Here is a 16,976-nt window from a genome sequence, read left to right on the forward strand (position 1 = left end):
TTAAAGTGTCCCCGGCATCCCACTCTTCCCATCTACTTTTGAGTATCTGCGCCCAGTGCCTCGTTCCTGTGTCTTGATTCTCAGCAAGCTTCAGGCTCGTAGGTGTTGAGCCAGAGGATAACCCCAGACTTCCAGGAGTTCGCTGTCCATGCCTGGTAGTACTTCCGTTCCTACTCTTCTAACGTTCAGATTGTTATCATCTGCACCTGCTTTTGCAGGCGTGTCCATACTTCAGGTTACTTGGGGATTCGTTTACCTAGGAAGTAAATGTCCTAGGAGACCGTGTTAAGTGATCATGGTACTAGTGCTCACGGTACTAGTGCTCCGTTAGTTTAAAATCACGCTCCAACTTGAATTTGAGACCTTTTGGCTTTTGTTGTTTTTATTAGTGGAAAAAAAATTTGTCAGGATCGGAGTTTCACAATTCATTTGATATTTTCATTCAAATAAACACCTGTATTCACATACATGTGACTGGAGTAGTAAATGATGAGTGTGTGTGTGTGTGTGTGTTACCAGCTGCTTTGTTTATTTAGGAGGAAAAAACAAAGGAGGATGAATTGAGCTATGTTTGTCACATTAAACTGATGTTTGAAAAGAGTTGAAAGAAAGCTTCGATGCCAAGGAAGTGCACATTCAACTTTTTTTTTTTTTTAACGAAGGACCTGTTGGCCTTAATTCAAGTATCCATAGGGTGCTATTTTCATATGTATTGGAGACTTTTAAGTAGAGTTTACTTAGAAGAGGTGAAAATGAGTAGGGGAGAGAGGTCTTTATGGTCTTCCTTTGTAGACCTCAGGTTTTCGTTAATAAAATTTGAATCCATGATTGATTTGTGTTTATTGGTAACATTTAAAATTCATGTGTAGCTTTAATACAATTTAACTCCAATTCATAATTAAAATTGAACACTTGCTGTGTTGTGTACATTTCCTTTTCGTTGTTTCAGTTTTATAACTCAGTTTACAGTAAATTAACTCGTTGGTGTTAAGGTGTATATTTATCTGGATAATTAACCTATCAACTATATGCATTTGGGCATTTTTGGCATAGTGTTTTGTTAGCAGTTTACAAGGGCGTAATCTGGATTAAATAGTAATTTAGTGGGACTCTAAAAAGTGAAGATACCTGTTTCATATCTTTTCTCCTGCATATTGAAAGAAGTGTATTATGCACATTATGTACGTGAGGGGACATGATTTTCCACAAAGGTATCTACACTTTACAGCCTGAATTCTTTAAAGAAGTCATTCTTTTATTAACTATACTTCCAGCTAAACTTTACAGCTCAGATTATTTTTAAAAAGTCATTGTCTTTTACTGAGCGTGTTCCCAGCTAAAGTGAAGCCTACTTTGAAGGGCTCATCATTTCCAGTAATTGTTTTAACAAGTGACCTTTGAGTACAGGCTTCAGAAAATAATTAGTTTAAATCGGTGTTACTCTTGAGTGTCTTTATAGACACTGGTGTGCTGAGGTTCTGACATGGGCTGCCCATCATGTTATCTTTGTAGTTTTCAATATAATCAGATATTATTACACTTCTCAAGCATGTGGAATAAGTGAATATAAAGCCCTTAAGTCTTTTTTGGAGATAGAACTCAAATACTGTTAAAGAAGTGCTAATTTAACCACTGTACAGAAAGCAGAGTTTGGCATGATATTTGGGTGCTTTGTATGTAACTACCTTGTTTTATTGGTTTTCCATAGTTCTATCCCAAGGAAAGAAATCCAAGGCTAAGGACTTGATGTCCATGGGTGTACATGAAAAAGTGTCATATCAATTTAACGGCTCTTTCTTTTTTGCATAAACTAGTTACCTGATTCTCCCCCTACCCCTAGTTTGGTGTTGATCCTGAGATCTTTATTCTTTAGAAAACTTGTAAGTCAAAACAATACTAGCTAGACGTTTAAACCGATGTTGTAACCACTCTTGTTGACCCTAACAGCCTTGTTTCTCTTTGTGTGTAAAGGCTGACCAAATATGGCGATTTGCAAGACATTAACACTTTATAGAATTTAGCCTGGAAGTTTCCCTCTTTCCAAAGCAACCATAATACTCTGAGTTAGTCATCAGTGAGGATTTTTTGAAGATTGTTCTTTCTATCATAGTAGAGTTCCATAACACCTCACTCTCCCCCAAAATCCCTTTTTCTGTACGTCATTCAGTAAAAATAAAGCCCTAAATTCGTTTTTAAGGTCATGCTTGACATTAAATAGTATTTATTACCTTGGTTAAAACATGAGAAGTATATCTTCTTAATTGTATGACTGTGCTGCCAAATTTGGGGGTTTGTACCTCTCTAAGAGTTAATGTGTGATTATTATGTATCTCTAGTTAAGACTGCATTAGCTTTTATGTTATAAATCACTACTTCTTGGGATCTGGTAATCTTTGTGACAATAAGTTATTCTCCATACTGAAATCTGGCATTTGTTAAGGTACATTAGCAAATTTGTTTCTGTGGTAACTTTAACAAAGTGTTCTTAACTCTTAAAGCTTAACAATAATTTGACTATTTAAAAAAAATTTTTTCCCGTTTTCCCTTATTTGTACTTATAATTTTGGTAATTATAACCAACAACCTATGGTTATAATCTTGTTTTCCATTTTCTGAGGATGGTCCATGTATGAGAAAAGGAATTGATGTGTGAATCTTTCTTTGGGAACATATTTTAAATATCATCAAGGGTATTAAGAGACAGCATTCAAGGCTCAATTGGATTAAATGTTGGACGTTTGTCTGATACTGCTGAGAAGCGCCATGAGTTAATCATTTTAATATTTTCACCATAGAGGTAGTAAACTCTCGTATGCCCTTGAAGTATGCTGATAAACGGATTCTGGCAATGTGAGAGTAGGAACATGTCACGTAAATCTCATTTGCTGTGACACACGATTTTCTATAAATAGATATCTGATATGTCTGCAGAAGGGAAATGATTATATCCTTTTTGTAGTTACCTGTTGAATTCTCTGTGTATTGAAGAAAAATCTGACTTGTGCCTAACCTTAAAAGCTAATACTTACATAAAAAATTGTTCCCTAGCAGAAGGTCTTATTTTTTATTTTTTTGCTTTTGGTTGTGAGAAGAGAACCTTTCAGATAGGTTTAAAAACATCTGTGGAACTTAATTATTTGTGAATTTTTAAAATCATCTAATACAGTACCTATTCCAGTGATGTGAATGAAGGTGCTCCGTAAATGTTTATTGATTGCCCACCCCCTATTCAACACGCTTATGAAATGGTCCACCGTCTTTGTGTAACTCTGGACCAGGGTCATCTTATATCAGAAGATGCAGAAAACATGTGTGTCTTCTAAATATTTGTGGTTTGCCTACACACATTCACCTGACAAACAGGTCATAGAGAAATCATGTTTATTGCATTCATCTTAGGCTTTGGTCATCTATTGAAGCATTTACTTGCTTGGCATTAAATTCACATAGTTTAAGGAGAAAAGAATAGTATAAATATTTCAAATCTAAGTGTAGACAGGTTGATGTTCTAAATGGAATAGATTCATTTTCTTTGCTATGGATGAGAAGGAACTATATTGACTAATTTCCTAAAAGGAGGAAAAGTCTTTGTGCAATCCTGCATGGCTTAAAAGTATTCATATTTTTGTATTTATAAAACACTAAATTACATTATGCTTTAGAAATCCATTCCAGAAAAAGTGAAGACAAGGATACTTTTTTGTAAATCTGTACTATCCAGGTGAGAAATATAATCTGACCTTGTGAATGAGTAGTACATTAACATTAAGCCAACTTTCCTTGTGTTCCCAGAGGTAGGTTTCTATTGTGGAAGCGGCAACCAAATAATTTAAATATTTAGTTTTAGAGATCTTGTGTTGAAGTGGCATAAAGCTAGCATACCTAGAGTTCTGTAAAAAATTAAAGTGCTAGGGGCTGGCCCCGTGGCCGAGTGGTTGGGTTCGCGCGCTCTGCTGCAGGCGGCCCAGTGTTTCGTTGGTTCGAATCCTGGGCGCGGACATGGCACTGCTCATCAAGCCACGCTGAGGCAGCGTCCCACATGCCACAACTAGAAGGACCCACAACGAAGAATATACAACTATGTACCGGGGGGGTTTTGGGGAGAAAAAAAAGGAAAAAAAATAAAATCTTAAAAAAAAAAAATTAAAGTGCTATTTCCTAAAATATCCACAGGAATGTGGGGAAGCCACTTACATGGTTTGTTTTTTCAGTTAACAATATTGCACTCAAATAATCAACACAGAGTAAAATAAATTGTTTTATGTGCATTTCATCCCTCTTCTTACCACTTGTACCTTTCATTAGAGGTTTCAAGATATAGGAGGGAGAGTGTGAACTTCAGAATCAGAAAGATACAGATATCCCAAGTCTCACACTTACTTAGTATACCACTGACTGTAAGCTATGTAATAACTCAGACTCAGTTTCTTCATTTGTGAAAGTGGAACTAATTATGCTTATATCATGGATTAGGATTGGAAAGCACCTGACGTCCTCCCCCGCTTTCCTGGATACTCTCATTCACAGAAGAATAGGAAGAGTTCAGTCTCTTCATTTTCACCTGTGAGAAAACTCAACCTACAGCGTTGTCCGAAGCAAACCAAAAAGGACCTAGTTCAACTCCCAGACGGTTTTTTTATATTATACCAGACTGTTAACTTTAAAAAGTCTTAATAAAGCTTAATTACTCATGAAAAAGTGAGAAATAACTCTGAAAACATTGGCCATCTTCTTTAGATGCTGTACTGTATTAATTTTTTGAGGTTTATCCTAAAGATCCTATAAAGTTGCCATCAGGCTTTAAAAACTTTTATTGACCAATGAATGAATAAACAAAATGTGGTCTATACATATCATGGAATATTATTCAGCCTTAAAAAGAAACGAAATTCTGACACATGCTACAACATAGATAAACTTTGAAGACATTATGCTAAGTGAAATAAGCCAGTTACAAAAGGACAAATAATGTATGATTCCATTACTTATATGAGCTACCTAGAGTAGTCAAATTCATAGAGACAGAAAGTAGAATGTTGGTTGACTGAGGGAATGGGAGTTAGTGTTTAATGGGTACAGGGTTTCAGTTGGGAAAGATGAGAAAGTTCTAGAGATGGACAGTGGTTGATAGTTGCACAACAGTGTGAATGTACTTAATGCTACAGAACTGTACACTTAAAAACAGCTAAAATTGTAAAGTTTATGTCATGTGTATTTAACCACAATTTTAAAAGATTGACTTAAGTCTTTAAAAAAATTTTTTTAAACTTTTGTCTTACAAATTCCTTTACTCCTATAATTAAAGTATTTTTTTAGTTCATCTGGAATTGAATTAAGAGTCACTTCCTATTCAAGGAAATAAGTTGTCACAGGCATTGTAGGTTAAAATTTGCCTAAAAGTGATTTTTAGACAAGCTGATTTTTCTTGCCTTTAAGTGCTGTAGACCCAAGATAATTGTGTTGTTTTCTTTTGTTTTTGATTTTTTTAAGCTAAGCTGAGATTATTTAGAAGGCTTAAATTAATATGGTTCTCCTAGCTCACTAAAATAATTCAAAGAAACAGCCTCAAATTCAGAGTCAGGCTTAAACAAAGACACGTCTATTGTTTAGCAATTAGAAGTGGTGGAAAGGAATTTATTTTTATAAAGAAGGGATGATTTTCCATTGAGTTTTGTTAGATTTGTCCCACCCTTCCCAGGGATAGGCTGTGAGAAATTCATGTGAAAATTAATGTGAGGGAACAAACTCAGAGCCAGGAAAAAAAGAAAAAAGCTGAGGTTAGTATAATGTGATTTTTAAAAATAACTTTGTACTCTGCTTGTTTAGTTTTAAAAGGCTACAAACCTCCAGGAATTGGCCTGCTACAGCATCTTCAAGACTTGATTCTTTTGCTACTTCCTGTCTTGTCTTTTTCTGAACAGAGATTAATATTAGCAGATCTGTTTATAGAAGGATACAACTGGGAGCACCATAGAGGATGGATTGGAATGGGGAGAGAATGGAGATAGGGACACCACAGAGGAGAGATGTATTCCAGAAAAGGACAGAGGCACCTAGATACCTGGGTTTGGATCAAGTTCCACAGTTTTCTCTGTGAACTTAAGCAAGTTATTGAGCCAGTCTAAGCCTCAGTTTGTCTGTCATATGAAGTTAATACCTATCTAGCACAGGTAGTGTGAAGATTAGTAATAATGCACGTAAAGCTGCTTAGTACCATGTTGGGCATGTAATTGGCACTCAGGAACTAATAAGTAGTATTCTCTCTTTAGATTTAGCAAGATGATTTAAGTATCCCCCTTAAGATGTACTCATTTGCTCACTGGTTGAGCAGGAAAAAATGATGGGGATCGGGAGGGAAGTAATAAGAGAGTGTTTTGGTCCAAAGAGAATTCAGGGTATATTTTGTGGCTCATTGTTCTTTAACTGGTTTTGGCTGTGATGCTTGGGATCTTGGTGAAGAGTCAGTCAGCCACACTCTAGTTGTTTCTGAGTCTCTTCGTTCCAGTCATCATCCATATCCACATCCCCAATCACACGCACGTAGTATAGCATATTGATCCTTTGTCCTCCTCACATTACTTAGACCCTACCAGTTAGATACTGATGGAAGAGTATTATTCAACCAATCAAATTTATTGATCACCACCAGCAAGCAAAAATATGGAGATAATATGAATAAAACCTAAGATCCCTGTCCACAAGTAGTTCGACAGGACTGTGTGTGCTCAGTGTATTCCCTGCAATTATCATGGTAGTTTATGCTTATTAATGGTTTCTAGAATGAATGATCAACCAATATAGTGGAGTGGAAAAGAGGTATAACATTATTTTACTGTGTGATAAGTGCTATAATTCTGTGACAAATTAAAAAACAAGCAAACAAAAAGCCTTAGGAGTCCTAGAGAGAGAATGAATATTGCAGAAGGGAAAGCGGGGAGGTTGAATATTTGATGTATCGCAAGATTGCTGGTGGGGAGAAGGACTAACTGGGGAAGTGAAGACACATTCCTAACTTAGCAAAAACCTGAGCAAAGACTTGAAAGCATAAAAATGCCTGACATATTTGGTGAGTTTTCTGGTATGGTGTGATAGAAGGAGATAAGATTAGAATGATAGATTGGCTCCAGATTTTGAAGAACTAATGGTATAAGGAGGTTGGATTTTATTCTGTTTTCAGTCAGGAGCAATCAAAAGTTTTAAGGAAGGGGATGGGATATGTAATCAGATCTGACTTTTAGAAATTAACTATCATTAACATAATAATTAATGACAAGAGAGACTCTAGAAAGGGTGACTTATGTTGTAGTTAAATTGAAAGAGAAGGAAGAATTCACAAGTCAGTGACATGAAGGGTGGAAAAGAAGGAATGGATTTGAGTATGTTTTGGAAATAAAATCCGTTAGAGTTCCAAGGGAGGATGAGAAAAGGAGTCAAGGATTTTTTTTGACATTTCCGTCCTTGATCAGTTGTTGTTAACCGGGATAGGGAACACATGAGAAAGAAAGTGCTTGTGTGACAGATGGGGGTATGGATATGGATGTGGATATGGATATGTAGAATTGATTTTGAGATGGCCATGGGAAACATTTAGCAGAGGCCTCCTATGTATTCTCATAACACTCTTTGCATACCTCTATTATACCAAGCATTATACCATACCATAATTACTTATTTACTTGTCTTGTTTACTTGTCCATTTTCTCTACGACTATAAGCCTGTCAAAGGTAAAGAGCACCTATTATTCCTCACTGTAAAACTATACCTAGTGCCTGGCACATATCAAATACTCAATACTGAACAGAAAAGAAAACATAATACAAATACCCATATAAAATGAAAGAGAAGGGACAGTATCATCAGCATACCAAAAAAGTTATAATCACGTGAGCTCATGAAACAGCAGGGAAAATGTGGAAAAAGAAGAGGGACAGTATGGAATTTAAAGAATGGGTAGAGGAAAAGGAATCTAAATGACAGCTGAGAAAACGTAGTCAGAGGTAAAAAATGGAAGCAAAAAGATAACAGTTGCGGAATAAAGAAATAGCATTTTCATTTATTTCAGCTGATAGAAGTAAGCATAGAACTGAAAAGAATGCTTTGGATTTTAAAATTTTGTATTGTTGATTTTTTTTTTTTTTTTTTGAGGAAGATTAGCCTGGAGCTAACTGCTGCTAATCCTCCTCTTTTTGCTGAGGAAGACTGGCCCTGAGCTAACATCCGTGCCCATCTTCCTCTACTTTATAAGTGGGACGCCTACCACAGCATGGCATGCCAAGCAGTGCCATGTCCGCACCCGGGATCCTAACCAGCAAACCCTGGGCCGCCGAAGTGGAACGTGTGCACTTAACCGCTGCGCCACCAGGCCGGCCCCTGTATTGTTGATTTTTATTTATTAAAAAAATTTTTTTTCCTTCAGTGAATGCTCGGAAAGCATAAAGTACCCAGGGTCACACAGATGAGGTTTAAGTTCAGTTTTTAAAAGAGGAGGTTCAGTGAGGTTTGGTGAGAACCAGGGGAGCCAGATTTTTGAGAGGGACTGCTCAGTGAGAGTGGGGAGTCCCAGTGAAGTGGTAGAGGCGGAGGCAATTAATGCTGCTCCTCAGGAAGAAAGAGTTTCAAGAAAACCAAGGAAATAAAGATAAACCAGAGCCCTGGACTAGTGGCTGGGAACTAGCACGTTTTGTTTCAAGCCTGTCTAGTTTAATTACGAGCGTTGCTCGCATCTCTTTCATCAAGTTAAGTAGATCACTTATTGGGAGGTGATTTTTTGCCTCTACTAATTGCACATTAGCAAATCCATGCCACTGCAAGTTTGCTGTTTATGTTACTATTCTGAATGATGTAAATAACTAGAAACAATACAAATAGCCACTAGTACTCTGTACCCCCCCCAAAAAAGTTGAAGTTTTTAAAAAGTAAACACTGGTTATCCAGAAGCCGACTGCTTTTGAAGGGCTGTCAAAAGAGCCTTTATCATGGCCGTTTCTTTTTCATTTCAGTCTCCATTAGTTGGAGCTATAGTGTTTAAGAGGAGAATGAAAATGAATCTTCATTCAGCACAATTGAGGTGCATTATTTGCCATGATCTTTGCAGAAGTGCATGTCTGAGCATAAAATTGTCACTTATGGCACAGAGCAGTGAATCTGGGCAAAATGTTAATAAGGAGTTTTGATATCGTAAGACTTAATTTTCAATCAGAAAAGATCTCTAGTGATCTTTTATGTATCAATAAGGATAAAAATAATGAAAGGAGGGGCCAGCCTGGAGGCACAGGGGTTAAGTTCATGTGCCCTGCTTCAGCGGCCCAGGGTTGACCAGTTCAGATCCTGGGCGCGGACCTACCCGCCACTTAGCAAGCCATGCTGTGGTAGGCATCCCACATATAAAGTAGAGGAAGATGGGCACAGATGTTAGCTCAGGGCCAATCTTCCTCAGCCAAAAGAGGGGGATTGGTGGCGGATGTTAGCTCAGGGCCAATCTTCCTCAGCAAAAAGAGGAGGATTCGTGGTGGATGTTAGCTCTGGGCTAATCTTCCTCAAAAAAAACAAAAAAGTAATGAAAGGATAGAAGTAATGAAAAATATAATTGAACTTTTGGGTTTGAGGCAGGAGGCTGCATAATTAAACAAAATTACCTATCATTTTAAGCGCATTGACTTATTAAAGGAGATATAGAGGTGGAAACATCCCTGAACTTGGCACTTGCCAACCTGGCTCATTGGTAACTGGACATGTTATAAGAATCTGGGCTCATCACTTGTATAAAAGAAGGAAACTGGGGCCGGCCTGGTGGCGCAGTGGTTAAGTGTGCACGTTCCACTTCGGCGGCCCAGGGTTCAGATCCCGGGTGTGGACATGGCACCGCTTGGCAAGCCATGCTGTGGCATGCATCCTACATATGAAGTGGAGGAAGATGGGCATGGATGTTAGCTCAGGACCAGTCTTCCTCAGCAAAAAGAGGATTGGTGGCAGATGTTAGCGCAGGGCTAATCTTCCTCAAAAAAAAGAAAAAGAAGGAAACAAATTGTGCCTACCAAATACCAGGGTGTTCATATGTATATTATCTTATTTAAAATGGGATAAAAATCCTTACTATGTCTACCTTACACAATTGTTAGGATGATCAAATGAGATAAAGAATGTGTGTTTCAGTAATCTGTAAAGTATTATACAATACTTTTTAAATTTATTTTTATTTATTCAAAGTATTTCCTTACATTTATTTGGATATAAACAAATTAGAATGTGGAATTAGGACAGCTGTATATTTTTGCCCAAATACTGTTTTTCCTAAATTGAATCACCTAAATCCGTTGATACCTGTTAATTCTTTTAAAATCGGAAGTTAGTTTTTGAAAAGCTATAACTATTGGGTGCTTATAATGTTCTATGTGTATTGTTAATACACATATTAATATATATATTTATATATATATTCCTTAATTTTTATAATATCTCTATGAGGTAGATAGTACACCATTTTCACTTATGAAAACTGAGGCTCAGTGTGACCAACCTCACACTATTATTAGGTAGTAAACCAGTATTCTAACATGGATTTTTCCTAACCCTTAATTGTGTGCTTCACCATCACAAATACAACTTCTCTTCTTATCATCAGTCTACAAAAGATGATCTTACCTTTTCATTGGGTGGCTCTTGTTCTTTTCCATCTTTATTTGCCATTTATCCTATTTCTTTAGCAAATATTTGAGCACCTAGTATGCGCCAGGCATTGTTCCAGGTGCTAGGGATTCACTAGTTAATGAAATGGACAAAAATCCCTGCTCTCCTGGAACTTAGGTCTAGCTTACATGATACTTAAAAACAAATGATTAAAATGTAAAGTGTGTCGAATGGTCATAGGTGGTATGGAGAACGGGAAGAAGAGGGATAGCAGTGCAGCGTGGTTGGGGGAGGAAGTTGAGAGTTAGAATTACAGTCTGAAGGGTGAAGAATTAGAGTAGGGGGCTTCTTGTGGTAACTGATGTAAGTAGGGATTAAAAACAAAGTAAAACTAGTCCTTATGGTCTCAAGACAGAAGTTGTGAATACTCTAGAATTTTGCCAGGAGTACACCAAGTTCTGGGGTACCTCTTTATTGTGGAGGCCAGGGAAGAGGTGATCTTATCCTGAGCCCTTGGAGCTCATGGACTCCCTCTTCACTTCTGCTAGTGGTCAGGCCAGAGAAGGGGAGTCTTATCGTATAACTTTTCCTGTACTACTTAGTGTTTTGATAAACCTCATTCCCACTGAATGATTCAGTTACTTTCAAGTGCCAAAACAAACAGTAAAGTATCTTGTAAAGCGTATTTTCCTATCACCTCCTCAAAGAAAATAGATTGAACTTTGAGCCTGCCAAATCTTCTCCGTTCCATAGTGTAAATACCAAAGTATATTATTTTTGAGTCTAGAGTATTATAGAAGTTTGTCAGTGTCTTGAGGTCATAGCTTTAGGACACTTTCCCAGGCCCTCTCCTATCCTCCTGTTAGTCACATTTTAAAAGGTAGAAAAAAGACTAATTAAGCCTGAAAACCTTACCTAAAGTATAAGTTCTGAAAAGGTAGAGACTCCTTTATCCAATACTGATTGTTTGGGGGACAAGACCCAAATTTGTGGCATTGGAAAGGCATCATAATTTAATGGAAAGAGCATAGCCTCTGGAATCGTAGATAACTGGCTTCACGTTTTGCTTTGCGTCTAACCAGTTACATTACAGCTATTACCTTGAACAAGTTATACCATCTCTCTAAGCCTCTCTGTTTCCTCATCTGTGAAATATGTGAAGATTAAATTGAGGCACTCACCATCAAATTGTAATACAACATAATTGGTACTATAAAAAAATGTAAAATGCAGTGGGACCAGAAATAAGGCAAGCCTTCATTTGGCTCTGTGCTGAGAATGGGCAGGCTACTGGAAGAGGAGGGTTACATCATGAATGATGAGTTGGAGTTGGTGGAGCAGAGAAGCAAGGAGACAGCTTTAAGAGACGATTCTATGAGAGCAAATACATGGAGGTATTAAAGTATACATCCTCAGCAAAGACATTACCTCCTCTATATATTTCTTAACCCCTCCTATCCAAGCCCCTCACCAACATGTTCCCGTAGTTTTCTTTACCTTAAATCAGTACCTATTAACCTATTCAGTTTGCCTCTGTTCTCTACTGAGCTATAAACTCCTTTTGGGCAAGAATCTAATTTCTCATTTACTATATTCTGTTCTTTATACACTAGACCTAATGGATAAAGCAAAACTACATTAAAAAAAGTTTTCAGAAGTACATTTTGAAGCATTTGAAGCAGAACACTATATATTTAGATTTAGTCTTTTGAAATGTAGAGTTATGATAGCCATTAAGCAAAGGAGTTAGTTTAAATAGAAAGCAGCAGAGAGTCCAGAGTTTGAGCCTTAGTTATGCCTAGTTAAATGACCTCACTTCTCTTGGGGTTGCCATTTCCTTATATATTTAACAGTATTGATGATTTCTAGGTTTTCTTCCAATTGTTAATTCAGGGATGGTATAGTTCCTGCTGCCAGGTGTTTATCTAGATATAAGCCTTTGAAGGGAAAATAGTGCTTGGCACATGGTGTATACTCAATAAGTATATATTCAATTAAAATTCCAAAGCATAAATCAGGACTTCTTAATTGGAGAAATTAAACAGATTCTCGGAATTTTAGGTACAAGACGAGCACAGAGCTAGAGCTACTTTTGTTTATTGGTTAAAGCTGTCTGAGTATAATGTTTTATTGTTCGTTCTGTTGCTATTTTGGCAACCAAATGGGAACATTGCCACAAAGTATGCAGAACCAGGTTTTTAAATGGTAGATGAGTTTGAATTTTATTCCAGGAGTCAATAAATAATTGAATGGCTTTTCATAAGCAATACATTTTTATACTCTTGCTGGGAATTTTTGGCATGAAACTCTTTTATTGGTAATGTTCATATTGAGGTGAGTTCTAAGAAACCATGGGACGGGAAGATTGGGTTCTTGCCATGTAAGGTATTTCCTAGATCTAAAATTTATGCTTGCCCTGCCTTGAATTTATTTTTCTTGAATGTTATTGTGAAGTTTTGTTTCTTAAAAACGTGTTAGTATTTTAAATTTAAGTATCAGTGATGTTAGGGAAACTTTAGTTATTGTCCAGAGTGCTTTCAGTTTCATTTATGTGTACAGCTTTACAAATTAAAGGATAGAAAACAGAAGTTTAGTATTTCCTAATTTTGGGGGGCCAAGAATAGAGTTGCAACATATGCCAAAGAAATCACTGTAGGTACACAAAGTTATTCTCAAAGGAATATGTTTTGTTTATTTATTTTTTTGAAATCTGAAATATCTTGGCCCTGAATAGCATCAAATTCCCTTATTGTCTGGAATAAAAAGCCTAAATTGTAAGTAATAAAAGTCTTGGGAAAATATTTTAGAAGTATTTTTTTTAAGTTTTTCCATATGTATTTTGTAAGAATTAGAGCATAATTGAATATTTGGCAGATGTTCTATATGAGTATCTTTATGGTTTTTGTTTTTCAGGCGTTTTTAAAATATTTAATCATTCATGAGTTGAGCTTCATTCTTGAGTCATGGATGACAAGGCTTCTGTTGGAAAAATCAGTGTCTCCTCAGACTCAGTATCTACTCTTAATAGTGAAGATTTTGTCTTGGTTTCCAGGCAAGGAGATGAGACACCATCTACAAATAATGGAAGTGATGACGAGAAAACAGGACTCAAGGTAAAACTCCGTAACCTAAGTTTCTTTTGCTTAGCCTTGCTAAGCCCATTGCAAAACTTGGCCTTAATAGGAAGGTATATGGAGTGAAAGTGAGAACATGGAAATAATATCCTTTCTTTTTTTCATGCTAGAGAGTTTTATTTACAATTAGTGATAGTGACAAATTTGTATTCAATTCACTATTTTCAATTTGATTAGCTTCTAAATCTTCTAAAACCCCTAACTATCTAACTAGTGGTCATAGTATAATATAAACATTTGTTATTTTAGTATTGTTTTCACTTTCCCATTGAATTAGAGGTGATTGTGTCTTTGGAGCCTCGTGTATGTAGTGTAAAGTCAGTGGCAGGTCAGCAATGCTATTTATAAAAATAAGTTTTAGGATTATTGAAACAGAACTTTAAATACCTGGCTTTGGGCCCCTTCTGTTTGTATTTTCTCAGCCAAATAGACAACTATTACTTTTTTTCCCATACTCTGTTATTGTTCTGCTCTTTATGGATATAAATAAAAACAGATTATCTGTTAACATCATTTAAAATGTAAGTAGCTTTAAAAATATTTTGATTCCTGTTTACATATATTCATTCAATGAATATTTTCTGAGTATCGACTGTGTGCCAAGTACTGTTGTAGATACTACGATGCAATATCTGTCCCACCACTGGGATGCAGTGGTGAATAAGATGGGCAAAGCCCCCTGCCCTCCTAGAGCTTTTATTCTGATGGGGGAAGCAGACTTTAAGCAAATAAGAAGGTATTTGGTAATACCTTCTTAGGTAAATTTAGGAACTGTGAAGAAAATCAAAATGGGATACATGGATAAAGAGTGAAGGGCAGGTACTGTTTTAGAGAATGTCTTAAAATGACATTTGAGCAGAGACCTGAATGAGATGAGGAAGAAGGCCATAGAGAAATCTGGGAAAGGAGCTTTCCACAGGGAACAGAAAGTAGAAGGACCCTGAGGTGGAGGACCCTTAGGACAGAGATTGGAGCAGAATGGATAAAGTAAATAAAAAGTGGTAAAGGATGAGATCCAATGATGACGGGTAGGGGCTGGATCACGTAGAACTCTGTAGAACTTTGTAGGAATTTGAACTGTTATAAATGTTAAGGAAATTTTTAGAGAGTTTTGAATGGAGACATGATCTAATTTACATTTTTAAAAGCTCACTGGCTGAGAGAGACTTCCAGCATGACAGCGTGAGGTGCTCTGTGAACGTGTTCCCCAGCAAAACTGGTGACGGTTATGAAAAAAAGACCATTTAAAGTAGAAACGTTCTAAAGGGCATACAGAAATTGAAGAAACATTTATTAAAGGAAATTTACTAAATTTGGTGAAGAATCTGTGGTATTTGAACCAAGACCTGTTTCTTCCCTCTCCTATCCCAGCTGAGCAAGATAGTAACTCTACTCCAGATGGGTGCAGTCAAGAAGACAGGGTTCCCTTTCCCCCAGCTCCCAGTTGGAGGGCTGTCTTCTAGGGAAGAGCACGACAACGGCATTTCTTATCATGATTCCAGTTACCTTTTTCTGGCCAACTGTGACTAGTGGGGGCTCCCTTTTTTTCGCTCAGCCCTTACTCCTGGGATGAAGGCGCTGCTTTGGACACTGCACTGCTGAGAATATGAGAGTCCAGTTGCCCTTGCCCTGGCACTTAAGGTAGTGATTACACACCAGTAGAGGCAAGCCAAGAAGACCAGACACTACTACATCACCTCCCACACCCACCAAGTACTTAGCTTCTGAAGATGAGCTGTCACTCAGAGAGAAACAGGTCATTGTCCACACTTCCAACTTCATAGCTTTGGCTCAGAGATTTTGCATGTAGTGAGAAGCAGGCTCTAAAACAGCTCCTAATCGCTTCCCAAAGCAGCTGACTTTATTTACAACAGACTGTAGAGATGTTCAAGCCTAAGGGTACTCTCAAAAACAGTGGAGGTTGTGGCAAAGGTAATTGGGAGGAGATTGGTAGATTGATGGGACATATAGGTTTAACTGTAGGCTTGCTAGGAGGAAACCACCTACGGTCAGAACGAACCTCAAACATTGACCTCTGGAACTCTCCCTTCAAAGTAATCTCAATTTGATTGGTTTATTCTGTGGAGCAGTTTATACCCAAGTACATTGTTCAAAACTATAGTGCAGTTAGCCTTTTAGTGGAGTTTATCATCTAGGTGTGGTCAGAGAAAGAGAGTGCCCTGCCAAAACTACTCTCATCCCAGGATCACTGTGGGCAAATCCAGATCACTCCAGAGGAGCAACATCAGAGGCTTAACACTATGAGAATTAGGGGAATAGAATTTACTAAAATGAACCAGCCAGTCCGTAAACAAACAAGCAAGCATAAAAAACAAGTCCCAGATTGGGCAGACCCAATACTGAGAATTGGTATAATGTATTATCTAAAATATCTAGTTTCCAACCAAAAATTATGAGACACACAAAGGAACAAGAAAATATTACCCATACATCATTAAAAAAAAAAGACAAGCAGCAGATACTGCCTGTGAGAGTAACATGTTGGATTTAATACGCAAACTTTTCAAAGTAACCATTATTAATATGTTCAATGAAATAAAAGAATCATGCTTAAAGAAACAAAGTATGACAATGTCAAGTCAAATAGAGAATATCATTAAGGAGGGAGAAATTACAAAAAAAGTGCCAAATGGAAATTCTGAAGTGGAAAAGCACAATAACTGAAATGAAAAATTCACTAGAGGGGCTCAAAAGTAAATTTCAACTGGCAAAGGAAAGAATTATTGGAGGTGATGTCATCAAAATGGTGGTACAGGAGTTTTCTACCATACTGCCCTCAGAGAAAACTGATTTAGACAATCACTCACAGACGAGAACCTTTCTGGGAGTCTGGCAGAGAAGTTCCAGCATGTTGTTTGAGTGAAAAACATCCAAGATTGAAACCTTTGAAGATAATAAAAGGAAGAGTTTCATTTCACCTGTGTCACCCCATCTCCCAAGGTAGCTCAGCTTAGTGACAAGAGAAATTTACTCAGCCCATGATTTCTCCCACAAGGGAAAGTGAGAGCATGTGATTGAGCACATGGCTTCCCTAGTTGTGTGGGACGCTCCCAAAAAGGCCCATTTCTTTCTCACCCCCATCTAGAATACTGAGTCATGAACTATACAACTTGTAGGTGGACAGTCATGCTTGGAAAACAGCTGCTAGGGCTGGGAATGGAACATATCAAAGGGACATGGATTCTTCTGACTGC

The 16,976-nt window shown here is 37.3% G+C and overlaps 1 protein-coding gene across 3 annotated transcripts in view; it reads left to right on the plus strand.

Annotated features, from left to right (window-relative positions):
- RABGAP1 (RAB GTPase activating protein 1) overlaps window positions 1-16,976 on the plus strand; it is a 160,099-nt gene that overhangs the window by 8,203 nt on the left and 134,920 nt on the right. For 2 of the 3 annotated variants that reach the window (XM_046684412.1, XM_046684420.1), the window contains exon 2: window positions 13,541-13,740. In XM_046684412.1, coding sequence (XP_046540368.1) covers window positions 13,591-13,740 — 150 coding nt within the window. In that variant the 5' untranslated portion in view covers window positions 13,541-13,590. Of the gene's footprint in view, window positions 1-13,540; window positions 13,741-16,976 lie in introns of those variants that run through there. The other variant, XM_046684434.1, reaches the window with a different exon arrangement.

Source organism: Equus quagga, chromosome 1 (genome assembly GCF_021613505.1).
Source record: "Equus quagga isolate Etosha38 chromosome 1, UCLA_HA_Equagga_1.0, whole genome shotgun sequence".
NCBI classification, from domain to species: Eukaryota; Metazoa; Chordata; class Mammalia; order Perissodactyla; family Equidae; genus Equus; species Equus quagga.